The sequence below is a fragment of the Euleptes europaea genome, chromosome 18 (genome assembly GCF_029931775.1).
Source record: "Euleptes europaea isolate rEulEur1 chromosome 18, rEulEur1.hap1, whole genome shotgun sequence".
Classification (NCBI taxonomy): domain Eukaryota; kingdom Metazoa; phylum Chordata; class Lepidosauria; order Squamata; family Sphaerodactylidae; genus Euleptes; species Euleptes europaea.
Genome location: NC_079329.1, coordinates 13062392 through 13077124, shown reverse-complemented (window position 1 = coordinate 13077124; position 14733 = coordinate 13062392). Strand labels below are relative to the sequence as shown.

At 50.6% G+C, this 14733-nt stretch overlaps 1 protein-coding gene across 1 annotated transcript in view; it reads right to left on the bottom strand.

Moving 5' to 3' along the window:
• PPP6R1 (protein phosphatase 6 regulatory subunit 1) overlaps positions 1 to 14733 on the bottom strand; it is a 50122-nt gene that overhangs the window by 179 nt on the left and 35210 nt on the right. The window contains exons 13-22 of the mRNA XM_056864016.1: positions 13571 to 13656; positions 12559 to 12648; positions 10649 to 10746; positions 8568 to 8591; positions 6795 to 6852; positions 6556 to 6704; positions 2864 to 3000; positions 1683 to 1842; positions 872 to 954; positions 175 to 271 (exon numbers count right to left, since the gene is read on the bottom strand). Coding sequence (XP_056719994.1) covers positions 175 to 271; positions 872 to 954; positions 1683 to 1842; positions 2864 to 3000; positions 6556 to 6704; positions 6795 to 6852; positions 8568 to 8591; positions 10649 to 10746; positions 12559 to 12648; positions 13571 to 13656 — 982 coding nt within the window. The remainder of the gene's footprint in view (positions 1 to 174; positions 272 to 871; positions 955 to 1682; positions 1843 to 2863; positions 3001 to 6555; positions 6705 to 6794; positions 6853 to 8567; positions 8592 to 10648; positions 10747 to 12558; positions 12649 to 13570; positions 13657 to 14733) is intronic.

The window sequence follows — 14733 nt, the reverse complement described above, 5'->3', positions numbered from 1 at the left end:
AACTGGTCTCGCCACCCTTCCCACATCTGGTCTGTTCATGCCTCATAATGTTTACATCTTATGGGGAACAAAAAACCCTGCTTACTACCCGTCTCCGTGACAGTCACTCCTGTCAAGAATCTTGGGGGGAGAAAGACAGCCAGGAATGCCCCAGATCATTCCTCTCTAGCTTACCTGGCTACTGTTGTCACGGTGGCGGGATGTGGTGGGTCACACCCTTCCGGCGGGCCGGTGTCTGGAGTGGGTGGATCTTGTTGCACACTAGAGGCTGCTTCAGAGGCAGCAAAGGGGGTAAAGGAGCCAGAAAGATTAGAAATGCATATACAAGCTTTGTATATCCAGACCACGTCCGGATAAGGGATACTCAACCTGTACTAGTATTACTACTACTACTACTACTACTAGCAGTAGAACTTACTATTACTATTATTTTAGAAAAATAATGCTAATAAAAAGTAGAAATAGAGAGTGCAGCAAACCAGAAGGAAGATAAATACAATCAAGAATAGCTATAATAAATATTGTATAATTTTTAAGTGAAGAAGGGGAAGTAGTGGGAATAGCTAGGAATGCAATTATAACAACAGCAGATATAACGGCTATGATTATAGAATTGTACATTAAGGCAGATTAACCTTTCCCTTTTTTTAATGATATAAAATGCAAATTTTTGAAAAGGCTATTATTTACTGGAACCCCGAAAAGGGTGAAAAAAAGATTGTGCGAATGTGTATGTTTGTTACTGTTTTGTTTTACAAAATACATAATAAAACATGCTAATAAAATAGAAAAACAATGCAAGGAGCAAAGAGAACCAATGGCCAATTCTAGAAGCAGTCACACAACTTTTGGAAAGCGTAAAGTTACTCACCTCTGGTGGGGGATACATTGCTTTGTGTCACTTCCTGAGGGAGGATGGCAGGGGAAGCAGGACCTGCGAGTGCTTTGGAGGGACTGGAGAGACAAAGGGGAGGGAAAAAAACCACTACTGGTGGGGGGGAAAGGAAGCTGTGTAGCAAAACTCCTTCCCGATTACCCCAGAGTCAGCACCAAGCCTTGGGAGGAAATCTAAAGGCCCACCTGACTCGTTATCTCCACCCTACACACTTCTGCACTGGCTTTCCAAGATAGAAGGGGAGAGGCTGTGGCTCAGTGGTAGAGCATCTGCTTGGTGGTGTACCCAGCGTGGTGTAGTGGTTAAGAACGGTGGTTTGGAGCGGTGGAGTCTGATCTGGAGAACCGGGTTTGATTCCCCACTCCTCCACATGGGTGGCAGAGGTTAATCTGGTGAACGGGATTTGTTTCCCCACTCCTACACACGAAGCCAGCTGGGTGACCTCGGGCAAGTCATTCTCTCTCAGCCTCACCTACCTCACAGGGTGTCTGTTGTGGGGAGGGGAAGGGAAGGTGATTGTAAGCCGGTTTGATTCTCACTTAAGTGACAGACAAAGTCGGCATATAAAAACCAACTTTTCTTCTTCTTGGCATGCAGAAGGTCCCAGGTTCAATCCCCGGCATCTCCAGTTAAAGGGACTAGGGAGGTGATGTGACAGACCCCTGCCTGAGACCCTGGAGAGCTGCTGGCGGCCTGAATAGACAGTACTGGCTTTGATGGACTTTGTTGGACAATACTGACTTTGATTCAGTATAAAGCAGCTTCATGTGTTCACGTGATGCCTCACCTTTCTTTCTGTTGTGTTGGAGGTTCTGTGAATGAGGCCCAGTTCTCGCCCGTGGTGGAGCAGGAGGAATCTGAACTCGGCCTGTCCCACACGGCTGCCCCGGTGTCAGCAGCCATGGGTTGCGAAGACACAGTAGAGGTACCGTCTGCCCAGCTGGGATCTAGGGAAGAACAGGTTGGCACAGGAGGTTTGGTCTAACCAGCGATACAGCCAACGTGTACAGTGACATCTGATGGCAGTGGGGGAAAAGTCACTCTAGCTGCTGCTCTGTGGCACTAGAAGTTAAAGCATGAAAGACAGGAAGGCAACACCACAGGAAGGAAACAGGATTCTCTAGCCCCAGCTCTTCAATACTACCCATCACCATAGACTGTGGCCGTTTATGCTTGGTAATTAGCAGCGCGTTCCAGGCTGAAGTGCCCCGCATATTTTTCTTTATTTCTTCAGGCTAAACCGTTGCATACCTGCTTCACATTTCTTAAGAGCCCCTTTAACGCAACCTTTTGTATTTGCTCCACCCCCGCATCGAAGCATTCACTGAAGGAAGCCTGAAGAATCACAGTCTCCCGGCTTAGCTATGCAAACAATGATTGCTAATGGCTATGCAAACGAAGGAATGAAGGAGCAGGCGAGTGGGGGTGGGGGGTGGAATTTGACTTTCTCCTCTTGCATCGGGACAGTGAATAGTCATTTTAAAGGTAGGATTTTAAAAAGGAGCTTTGACCGAGCATCAAAATTGACCCTGCATAAATGGCCTGTAACCATAACAGACAACAGTCAGAGATCCTCAATGGCCTGATGGCAGCGGCTTGATATCCCTGGCAGATGAAAGGTTTAAATTCTTATGCCGAGAAAGCCAAACAGTAATGAGTCTTCCTCAAGACTGTCACATACGCTCAATCACTGTGATGAAGCCCAGAACACGGTATGACCAACATGGCTAAATGTGCGAGCGTTCCTCTGCATTTGTCTCTATGATCTGGCTGCTTTGCAAGCAGGCTCATAACTTTCCTCTTTGTTGCACAACCTCTCTCTTGGACACAGAGAATTGCCATGGATTCCACCACCTCTCTTCTGTAACAGACATATCTCCAAGCTAATGAGCAAGTGACCACCTGTACTTTGCCATCTACCAACCCCCCCACACCTCAAGACCCCAAGTGGCCCCATGGCACCCTGACCTCCCGACGCTCTCTCCTCTGTTTGTTCACCGCAGCCATTGCTGACGTAAGTGGTATCTCCATCTCCCCCACCAGGATCTTCCTCTTCGCCTTCTTCCGAATCTTCACTGTCCTCGCTATCTGTGCTTCCAACACTCCTGTGGTGGGGCAAAGGGAAGAAAGGATCGAGGGGGACAGAAATAATTCTGATTATGACCTGACCAAAAACTCAGCTTCAAAGCCACTGAAGGAAATGAAGATACAGCTCTTTTCCCCACACATCTGGGCACCCCGACAGATGAGACAAAACAACAGCAACGACACACCCCTCCAAACTCTTATTATAATCCTAATTCCATTTCCAAATTAGTCTCTCAATGCAATTAAAAAAAAATCTAAACCCAAGATACCAAGTCCTAATAACGTTATTAAGACTGGGTGAAATTTAGAAACATAAGAACATACCGTATATACTCGTGTATAAGCCGAGTTTTTCAGCCCCAAAAATGGGCTGAAAAAGCCGGCCTCGGCTTATACGCGGGTCAATACGGGGGGAGGGAGGGGGGAGGGAGGAGGGAGGGGGGAGGGAGGAGGGAGGGGGGAAACTTACCGCCGCCGCCGGGCCCGTGCCGCTTCCTGCCGCCGGGAGCGGCCTGGGGCAGCCTCCTGCTGCCGCAGGAAGGCTGCCCTGGCCCCCCCCGCCATTTTTTCCGGGCGGGAGGGGCCTTGGGCAGCCTCCTGCAGCCGCAGGAAGGCTGCCCCGGGCCCCCCCCCGCCATTTTTTCCGGGCGGGAGGGGCCTTGGGCAGCCTCCTGCAGCCGCAGGAAGGCTGCTCCGGCCCTTCCCGCCCCCCCCCGCCGCCATTTTTTCCGGGCGGGAGGGGCCTTGGGCAGCCTCCTGCAGCCGCAGGAAGGCTGCCCCGGCCCCCCCCCCGGCCACCGCCGCCATTTTTTCCGGGCGGGAGGGGCCTTGGGCAGCCTCCTGCAGCCGCAGGAAGGCTGCTCCGGCCCTTCCCGCCCCCCCGCCGCCATTTTTTCCGGGCGGGAGGGGCCTTGGGCAGCCTCCTGCAGCCGCAGGAAGGCTGCCCCGGCCCTTCCCGCCCCCCGCCGCCATTTTTTCCGGGCGGGAGGGGCCTTGGGCAGCCTCCTGCATCTGCAGGAAGGCTGCTCCGGCCCTTCCCGCCCCCCGCCGCCATTTTTTCCGGGCAGGAGGGGCCTTGGGCAGCCTCCTGCAGCCGCAGGAAGGCTGCTCCGGCCCTTCCCGCCCCCCGCCGCCATTTTTTCCGGGCGGGAGGGGCCTTGGGCAGCCTCCTGCAGCCGCAGGATGGCTGCCCCGGCCCTTCCCGCCCCCCGCCGCCATTTTTTCCGGGCGGGAGGGGCCTTGGGCAGCCTCCTGCAGCCGCAGGAAGGCTGCTCCGGGTCCCCCTGGGCCTCGCCGCTGCTTCCTCCCGCCGGGAGCGGCCTGGGGCAGCCTCCTGCAGCCGCAGGAAGGCTGCCCAGGCCCCCCCAGGCCGCGCCGCCGCCGGACCCTCGCCGCTGGAGAGCCCTGTCAGGTAAGCCTGCGGGGGGGGGAGGGGTTATAAGCCGACCCTCGGCTTATACGCGGGTGCCTAATTTTTCCCCATTTTTGGGGAGAAATTAGGCACCTCGGCTTATACGCGGGTCGGCTTATACATGGGTATATACGGTAAGAAAAGCCATGCTGGATCAGACCAAGGCCCATCAAGTCCAGCAGTCTGTTCACACAGTGGGCAACCAGGTGCCTCCAGGAAGCCCACAAACACGACAACTGCAGCAGCACCATCCTGCCCGTGATCCACAGCAACTAATATATCCAGCATGCTCCTCTGAGCCTAGACAGAATAGGTATGCATCATGACTAGTATCCATTTTAACTACCGTATTTTCCGCTCCATAAGACGCACCTAGTTTTTAGAGGAGGAAAACACCCAGACCACTTCAGCTCAATGAAGTAGTCTGGGTGCCAGGTTTCTCTAGTTTTAACTCTGCAGCTGTAAACATTGAAGGGTTAATCCAGCCTCTAGCGGCTGTCTCCCTGATAGCCACTAGAGGCGCTTCCGTGATGCTCAACGCGAAAATCGCATTGAGTAATGCTTTCCTGTGGGCGGTTTGAATGTGCGCTCTGGGAGCTGACGTCGGCGGGGGAGGAGAGGTCAGCTGGATAAAGGTAAGTGGCTGAAGGGGCTTTAAGCGGGAGGGGAGCGGGAGGGGGCCTCGATAGTGCCAGGAAAACGAGTTTACCTTGGATAATTAATTAAATTAAATGGAGTTCACTGAATCACTGTTGGCGAGATCAGGCGAACAGCAGGGGGAAGCAGCACACCACCGGATAGACCAGACACAGGAACCCCAGCACTTTCAGCGATTCGGCTCCAGTTAACACACACATTCACTCCAAAAGACACACAGACATTTCCCCTCACTTTTGAGGAGGAAAAAAGTGCGTCTTATGGAGCGAAAAATACGGTAGTAGCCATGAATACCCCTCTCCTCCACGAACATGTCCACTCCCCTCTTAAAGCCTTCCAAGTTGGCAGCCATCACCACATCCTGGCGCAGGGAGTTCCAGTTTAACTATGCATTGTGTGAAGAAATACTTCCTTTTATCAGTTTTGAATCTCTCACCCTTCAGCAGATGACCCCGTGTTCTAATATCATGAGAGAAGGAGAAAAGCTTCTCCCTGTCCACTCTCTCCAAACCGTGCATAATTTTAGAGACCTCTATCATGTCTCCCCTTAGCCGCCTTTTTTCCAAGCTGAACAGCCCTGTTTTAACCACTCCTCATAGGGCAACTGCTCTAGTCCCCTGATCATTTTGGCTGCTGTTTTCTGCACGAATTATTCACTTTTTTCCCCATTCAGAATTTCAGAGGGCAGAGGAAGTAGTATAGAAGACACACAGGGTTGTTCAGATGAGGGCAATGGAACTTAACTGAATGAGGGGTGTGTGTGTGTGTGCGTGTGTGTGTGCGTAGGTGACAGAGCAGGGTTGTCAGACTCTGCCTCAGATCTCAAAGTGACAGGTGGTGGCAGCTACCCGCTGTGCCTGTGTGGGCTACTGTTTCAGGGATACCCAACAGACAAACAAACTACAGGGAGGCTGGGGAAGTACAGCCCCCCCCCCCCGCATCTCTGGTCCAGACACCCCTTCCTGAAAGGGGCCTGGACAGCACGGAAACAGAAAGAGTAATAGCTGGTCTTAAGTGGAGCCCTAACGGGTGGAACAGACATCAAAACAAACACCTTGGATAATTTTCCTTAACTCTTCTTTCTGCTTCCCAGCCAGCGTGGTGTAGTGGTTAAGAGCAGTGGTTTGGAGCGGTGGACTCTGATCTGGAGAACCGAGTTCGATTCCCACTCCTCCACATTGAGTGGCGGAGGCTAATCTGGTGAACTGGGTTGGTTTCCCCACTCCAGCACGTGAAGCCAGCTGGGTGACCTTGGGCTAGTCACACTCTCTCAGCCCCACCTACCTCACAGGGTGTCTGTTGTGGGGAGGGGAAGGTGTTTGTAAGCCAGTTTGATTCTTCGTTAAGTGGTAGAGAAAGTTGGCATATAAAAAACAAATCTTCTTCTTCCCTGTTCATCCAAGACATTCTTCCTCGTTCATTATGGACGATCTCATTTTTGGAAACTTCTAAAAACCCTAATTGGGGCACCACTACTGGATCTGTGCAAAAGCCCACCCCATACCTGGCAGCCACGGGCTGTGCATTGCCAGAAGAGACAGCCGCTTCCTTCTCTTGCCAGATGTCTTCCCCATCAGAGCCATCGGCCTCTTCGTCGTCATCGAACTGCTGGATCCGCTCCTTGTAGCAAATGTCAAAGAGGTTGGAGTTGGGCTGCAGAAAACCGGGAAGGGGGACCGTCAGCGCGCAGGTCAAAGAGGGAAGGGGAGAGGCAGGAAGCTGCTAGGGAGGATCAACACTTACGCTGTCATCATCTGCGTTCAACGAGAAGGTGATGTTGGCCGTCTTGTCAAAGGGGGCACTAGAAAAGATCAGAGATGAAGACGGGAGGTTGAAAGGCATGACAGGGTGCTGCCTTGGGAGAGAAGCAAAACCTAGTTCGGAAAGAAGGGAACGAAGAGGGATCCTCACAGCCAGATGGGGTGGGGGAAATTTACCTTACCCTTGAAAAATCCCAGAAATACATGCATACACTGTACTGGATCCTGTGCAAACTCTTCCCAGATGCAGGATGCTCCACTCCCTGAAATCCTGCTCCTTGTGGTCAGCAGACTTCAAGAAACAACACTGGGGTGGGGTGGGGGGAATCAGCAGACATTTGACACTACTGTGTTGGATCTTATGTCATGTCCACTATCTCCAACCACCCTGCGAAAGGTAAGTAGTGCAGAGAAGGCGGCTAGAACGGCAGCGCTGCCGAGTGCCTCCTGGTGGGTTCCTGGGGCAGGAAAAAACATTTTGCGGGCCAATCTTCGCGGCAGTGCTTCACTATCTTTTCTCCCAGTCAACCAAGCCTTCCTTCCACACCAGAATTTTTATCACAGACCAGCATCCCTGACTACAATACCACATAACCTCCCAGAAAGAACAGAGGCTTCGGTTCCCTGGCCCATTCTGAATACTATCTGTGTTCCAGCTAGATATCTGAGAGGGACGGCTAAATGTTACCCCTCTCCAACCCACCAGAACTGGCTTCCTTCCCACCCCCCACCTAATGTGCCTTTTCTAACTGTATAGTATAAAGCCTACAGGTACCTTTGCTGAACAGCACCTCGAGGGTATCAAGCGCTTTAATATTAATGAGTAGCCAGCAGACACCGCAATAAAAAAGATCAACCTCATCGACATATCAATAGCCAAGACAGCACAGACTAGACATGAACCTAAACACGGCTAACCACTCTTTGACGAGAGTACGTAAGAACTGACTACTTACAGCCTGATCTGCCCGGCTGACATATTCTTCTCAGATATTGAGAAAGTACATCAGATAGCGAAATACTTAGCACGTGTAATGACCCTAAAGCTATCAAACAGCTCAGATAATACAAGTCTACCCTGTACCACAAATGGATAGTCTTTTATTGATTGCGTTTACTCTAAAATGGTAAAACTGTTTATTTTCTGTTCCTCTATATCAGTGGTTCCCAAACATTTCGGCCCACCGTCCCTTTGGTTCCACAAACTCAACCACAGCGCCCCCTACCCGATCCTATAAAGCATTATTCAAAATAGGGGTTCACACGACTCACTGAATAACAATAAAATTTCAAAACAGTAACAGTTAATTGCACATCTATTCAAAATCAAATTAAAACGTTTTAGTTGAAATTTATTCAACAAAACTGATGAACTTGATCCAGTGGTACCAGCTCTTCAACGTCTGGAAAAAAATGCTGATAATTTGCTACCAAATTTGACAGCATGGTGCCATAGCCTGATCTACTGTAAATTAGTGAAAAACACAGTTGAAGGGGCCCGCCTTTACTACCCCCCCCTGCTGCCCTCTTCCCTCTTAGTGCCCCCTAGGTAATCCCACCGCCCCCCCAGGGGGTGGTAATGCCCACTTTGGGAACCACTGCTCTATATTATGAACGCTTAAGACTTTGTCAATGAGCAATAAAGGTTAAAGAATAATAATATCATTGGGAGAAAGTTAAGAGATGGAGGGGACAGAGGTGATTCCATGTCCCAGCCTGTGGCCAGAAAGGAGTGTAGCAGCGGGTTAGGCATTACCTTTTCAGCTGTCGGAAGTGAACACTGCAGGGCAGGGCAGACAAGGAGTGATAGAAAGAGAGGGAGAGAAAAGAGAAAGAGAGAGGGTGACACATGAAATCTGGGGGGTTGTGGAAGGAGAGAAGCTGCCCTCGGGTGGGCAGCAGCAGGGGGGGAGTTGTCAACACGTCCCCCAGGCTCCCTCTCTTGCTACAGTTCCGAAGGGGAAGGTTCATGCTCAACCTGCCTGAACAAAAGAATCAGCCAAGAATGACTGATGTGGGGCAATCTCTGCCAAGACCATTAAATATATAAATGGGAACGGGGCTCAGAAAAAGTACAACCTTCCTCCCTGCCTGGTAACATGATCTAGTTGAGCTGAGCACAGCAAGCAGGGAGGCTAAACACTAAAGGATGGAAGCTGGACCTTCATTCCCCACCCCACGTAACGAGTAATCCTGCTTTCCAGAACTTTCATAGAATCACAGAGTTGGAAGGGATCACCAGGGTCATCTAGTCCAACCCCCTGCACAATGCAGGAAATTCCAAACTACCTCCCCCCCACACCGCCAATGACCCCTACTCCATGCCCAGAAGATGGCCAAGATGCCCTCCCTCTCGTGAACTGCCTATGGTCATAGAATCAGCACTGCTGACAGATGCTAGCTTCTGCTTTAAAAACCTCCAGGGAAGGAGAGCTTACCACCTCCCAAGGAAGCCTGTTCCACTGAGGAACCACTCTGACTGTTAGAAAATTCTTCCTAATGTCTAGACAGAAACTGTTTTGATTTCATTTCAACCCGTTAGTTCTGGTCCGACCTTCTGGGGCAACAGAAAACAACTCGGCACCATCCTCTATATGACAGCCTTTCAAGTACTTGAAGATGGTTATCATATCACCTCTGACTTTGGTACATGTGTTTTTGCCATCGAGTCACAGCTGACTTATGGTGACCCTGTAGGGTTTCAAGAGATGTTCAGACAAGGTTTGCCACTGCCTGCCTCCACGTGAGCTGAGATAATTCTGAGAGAACTGTGACTGCCCCAGGGTCACCCAGCAGGCTTCATGCGGAAGAGTGGAGAATCGAACCCGGTTGTCCAGCTTAAAGTCCACCACTTTTAATCACTATGTGCCATGCTGGTTTTGGTACGTCCCCCTAAAGAAGCCCAGTTCTTGCATCTATAATCTCCCACAGGCCACAGTTCCAAGAGGCAACAGAACGAGCATCTCCAGCCCCTTTTCCAGCTTGCACTGCGCATCCGTGTCCCTCCATATACAACTACCTGATGCGATTACCACATGCAAGTACATGCAGCCAGTTACATGCCCCTTAAAATCTGTGGAAGGTCAGTGACCAGACAACTCCTTCTGGAAGAATCCATGACTAAGGTGCAGGAAGCTCAATGTTTAGACGCTCGATTTAGCAACCGTGCTGAAATTAAGCAGGATGCCGCTTCTATGAGGAACTTCGATCACATTATATCTCTCCCCTTTCAACATAGAAATCTAATGCCTCGGTGTCTGACATAATGCCTTTTTTTATTAAGTGACAGGGATCCCAAGGCTACGTTGTCAGTGGCAAGGTTTATTTCAGTCCTTATATCCCTCAAACATTAGATGTATGCTGCTCAAGATCAATGCATCAAGGAGCTTCTAAGGGATAAAGGAAAGGAAATTAAGCAGGTCTGAGTTTGGTCAACGCCAAGAAGACGGACTTTCCATTGAATCCCTTTTGCGCTGTTGTCTCGAGTGCCACAACAGTGCCACAAGAAAGGCAGGACAGAAGCTAAACAAATAAGACCATTGGAGAGCAACTCTCCCTTCGGCGTCCATCCAAGCAGGCACGATCCCACAGGTGAGGCTGCAGAAAAGACAGGCACAAAGAGCCACCAAGGCGTTCTGGCTCTCGGCCCCTCACGAGCACACGCTCCCTCTTTTCAAAGCACTCAGAAATTCCCCACACTGCACCACTGTTCTCAGAGGATGCCACATTTACTCTCGGCCACAAATACACAGCAAGAGGAAAGGAACAAGAGGCACAAGCGTGTCATGGGGGGGGCGGGGGCGGGAGAGGCGCAATAGGATAAAGCACAGCACTAACTTGACGTTCTCCTCCTGCTCGCCAAACTCTTCATCGTTAAAGCCAAAGTGGTCAATGAACGCTGAAGTCATCTGCTGCAACTGGTAATCGACAAAGGCCTGCAAAGGAAGAGAAAGAGCCGAGTGTTAATTCTAAGTTCAGATGCTGTTCCTCTCGCAGGTTGCGCGTTCTGGCAAAACCACGGGGCAAAAAATCGACGATCCCGGCAGGTTCTCCTTCGTCTGGACGGGCCCTCCCCTCCCAAAAGGCGAAAAAGACCCGTGGGCATTCATTCCTAGAACCAAATGCATTTGAACACACAAGATGCTGCCTTGTACCAAGTCAGACCATCCCCTATACAGAAGAAGAAGAGTTGGTTTTAATATGCCAACTTTCACTACCACTTAAGGAAGAATCAAACCAGCTTACAATCACCTTCCCTTCCCCTCCCCACAACAGACACCCTGTGAGGCAGGTGAGGCTGAGAGAGTGTAACTAGCCCAGGGTCACCCAGCTGGCTTCATGTGTAGGATCGGGGAAACAAATCCAGTTCGCCAGATCAGCCTCCGCTGCTTATGTTGAGAAGAAGAGCTGACTTTTATATGCCGACTTCCTCTACCACTTAGGGGAGAATCAAACCGGCTTACAATCACCTTCCCTTCCCCTCCCCACAACAGACACCCAGTGAGGTGGGTGAGGCTGAGAGTGTGTGACTTGACCAAGGTCACCCAGCTGGCTTCGTGTGGAGGAGTGGGGAAAACCAACCCAGTTCACCAGATTAGCCTCCTCCGCTCATGTGGAGGAGCGGGGAATCAAACCCGGTTCTCCAGATCAGAGTCCACCACTCTTAACCACTACACCAAGCTGGCTCTCCACCTGATCCTTTTAACTGGAGATGGTGGGGACTGAACCTTGGACACTCTACTTGCAAAGCAGGTGCTCTTCCACTGTGCCACAGCCACACACACACACCAGTTGTTTCTCATCAGCTTGTTTGCAGGTCCTAATCTAAACTGGCCTCACAAATCCTGCTTCAACTCAGCCAGCAGTCATTTCAAGCACCTCTTTAGGTGCTGCTACACAGCACCTTTCTGTAGATCTGGAATACTAGTATTTCTCACTCAGTGCCTTCAAAGTGCGTACACTGGGAGGAGACAGTGATGTGAATATCGGCATTCTTCCCTTGGAACAGGGACGCTGTACAAGATGGGTGCACAAGCATCTCTTTATCAGCCGCAACGCTGCAACTTCCCCCTGGGGAAGAGCCAGCTGTTTATCAAAAGCGTAGATCCCCAAATACAAGATCTGTCGAGGAATCTTAAGAATCTTGAACTTCTATTCCGCTAAGAAATTTCCTAGTCCTCAGAAGTATGCTGTTAGGGGAGGATGGGAGAAAAGGAAGATAGAGAAAGTCGAAGACCAAGCAACAAGGCCAAATGAGAACAATGTTTTTAACTCCCAGGACAAGGCAAGGCCTTCTGTGGGTATTAAAGAAGAGAAAGAAAAGATACGTCTGGTACTCCAAAGGGAACCAGCATGGTGTAGTGGTTAAGAGCAGTGGTTTGGAGCAGTGGACTCTGATCTGGAGAACCAGGTTTGATCCCCCACTCCTCCACATGAGAGGTGGACGCTAATCTGGTGAACTGGATTTGTTTCCCCACTCTTCCACGTGAAGCCAGCTGGATGACCTTGGGCTAGTCACAGCTCTCTTCAAGCTCTCTCAGCCCCACCTGCTTCACAGGGTGCCTGTTGTTGGGAGGGGAAGGGAAGGTGATTGTAAGCCAGTTTGATTCTTCCTTAAGAGCTGGAGAAAGTCAGCATAGAAAAACCAACTCTTCTTCTTCTTCCTAGGTTAGGCCACGGCGGCAACAAGACGGGGTGGGAGGTACTCAAACTCTCTCAGGGGGCCTAATAGGGACCACTCAACTCACTTGCTGGAGAGCAGCCTCCTGAGGGAAGCTGAACTCCTTGAGGTCGTTCTCGTCATCATCACTGGACGAGTGCAGGTTGTGCAGGTTGACCTACAGGGAACAAGGACAATATTTTTACTGGGGAGCCGGCAAAATCTGACCGGCCAAGATCAATGCTGCTGGGATCTCCTACTCCCGAGGGGTCCCCAACCATTCTCCAGCCTACTTCCCTCCAGGAAGCCACAAACCCATTCCAGACCTATTAAGCTCCTCCAAAAGACCCACCATGCTTCTTCCGCCTCTTCTCGGCTATCCTTTCCATCTCCTTGCCCTACAAGCATCCTTTGTCATTCCCCGCCCCTTGTGTGGTTACCTGCAAGTGCCAGTCCTGGCTGCCATGTTGCCATAGGCTACCACAAACGTGCAGCATCGTAAGGGAAAAGGTGCTTAGGCCCACTGTTGAAGCAGCCACAGGTCACGGCCGTTAAGGAAGAGACTTGGTTGGGGAAGCCTACAATTTAAGGATTGCCCTAACAAAACACAGCTTAGCACTATCTCAGCAGGATACTGAGAAAATACAGGTCTGGAAGAAGAGTAGGAGTCCAGTAGCACCTTAAAGAGCGACAAATTTTTTGGCAGTCTTTGTTTTGTTAGTCTTTAAGGTGCTGCTTTGCTTTGTTAGTCTTTAAGGTGCGATTGGACTCTGACTCTTTTCTACTGCTAGTGACAGACTAGCACGGCTACCCATCGAGGTCTGGTAGAGTTACCAGCACAAATGCAGAGCTCCCCTGCCACTCCAAACGTCAGCATTTTGGTTGACAGTGACTAACCGGAGAAAGCACGCTTTGCTCAAGAGCTTTATTTGAGTCCCATCGTTTGCATTTAAATGGGCCTCGTCAAGCCCTAAACTCCTGGATTGCGACTATAGCAAGCTGCGTTTCTCCGAACGCACCGGAAGGACCACCTCTGTGCTTACCCTGTTTTATGACGGGACCAGGCAGAAACACAACACAGAATAAAGAGAGGGACTCACGAGATCCACAGTGTTCTTCTTGTTAGTCTCCGACAAAGGCCCCGAGACAAACTTGTCCCACTGCTCTTGTTCGTCCTCTGGCAGCTCTGAGAAGGAAAAGGCAGCAGCTGAAAGCCCTTCCTCCTGGACCACCTGGACCATGGAGGTTAATCTAGTAGCCAGTGTGGAGTCATGACTTAAGTGCTGGATTTAGACAGACCCCACTTGGGTTCGAATCCCCACTGAGCTCTAAGCTCGATGGTGACCTTGGGTCACATGAACACACAAAGCTGCCTTATACTGAACCAGACGCTTGGTCCATCAAAGTCAGTATTGTCTACTGAGACTGGCAGAGGCTCTCCAGGGTCTCAGGCAGGGGTCTTTCACATCACCTACTTGCCTAGTCCCTTGAACTGGAGATGCCAGGGATTGAACCTGGGACCTTCTGCATGCCAAGCAGATGCTCCACCACTGAGCCACAGCCCCTCAGGGTCGCTCAGCCTCTATCTCATCTCCCAGACATGCAGGAAGGAAAAAAATGGGAGGGGACCAGGTATGCTGTCCTCATGTTTTTGGAAGAAAGGTGCAATAAAAGTCATTGCAGACCCAGGTTTCCAATGACACGTGCAAGCACAGAGCCTGGTCACGCACAAGCGGCAGGGCCTGTTCATTCCCTTTCCATACAACCTTCACTGTATCCTTTACTTTGCACACCTTGCCTAACTCACTCCCTAACATGTCTCAATGCAAACTCCCCCTTTACAAAAATCTTATTTTCATAACTGAACAGCTGTGAAATTTGGACTATCCCTAGCATGGTTTTTTGTGCCAAGCTCAATTGTCTAAAAAGAAGCTACCCACATCTCCCTCCAGATAGAAAAGGTAGTCCCCTGTGCAAGCAGAGGGTCATTACTGACCCATGGAGTGACGTCACAACCCAACATTTACTAGGCAGACTATTGCTTATGGGGTGATTTGCCATTGCCTTCCACAGTCATCTACCTGTGACCCCAGCAAGCTTGATGGTCATTTTACCGACCTCAGAAGAATGGAAGGCTGGGTCAACCTCGAGCTGGCTGCCTGAAACCTACTTCCGTCAGGATCGAACTCAGGTCATGAGCAGAGCTTTGACTGCAGTACTGCAGCTTACCTCTCCGCGCCACGGGGCTCTTCTAGATAAAGGT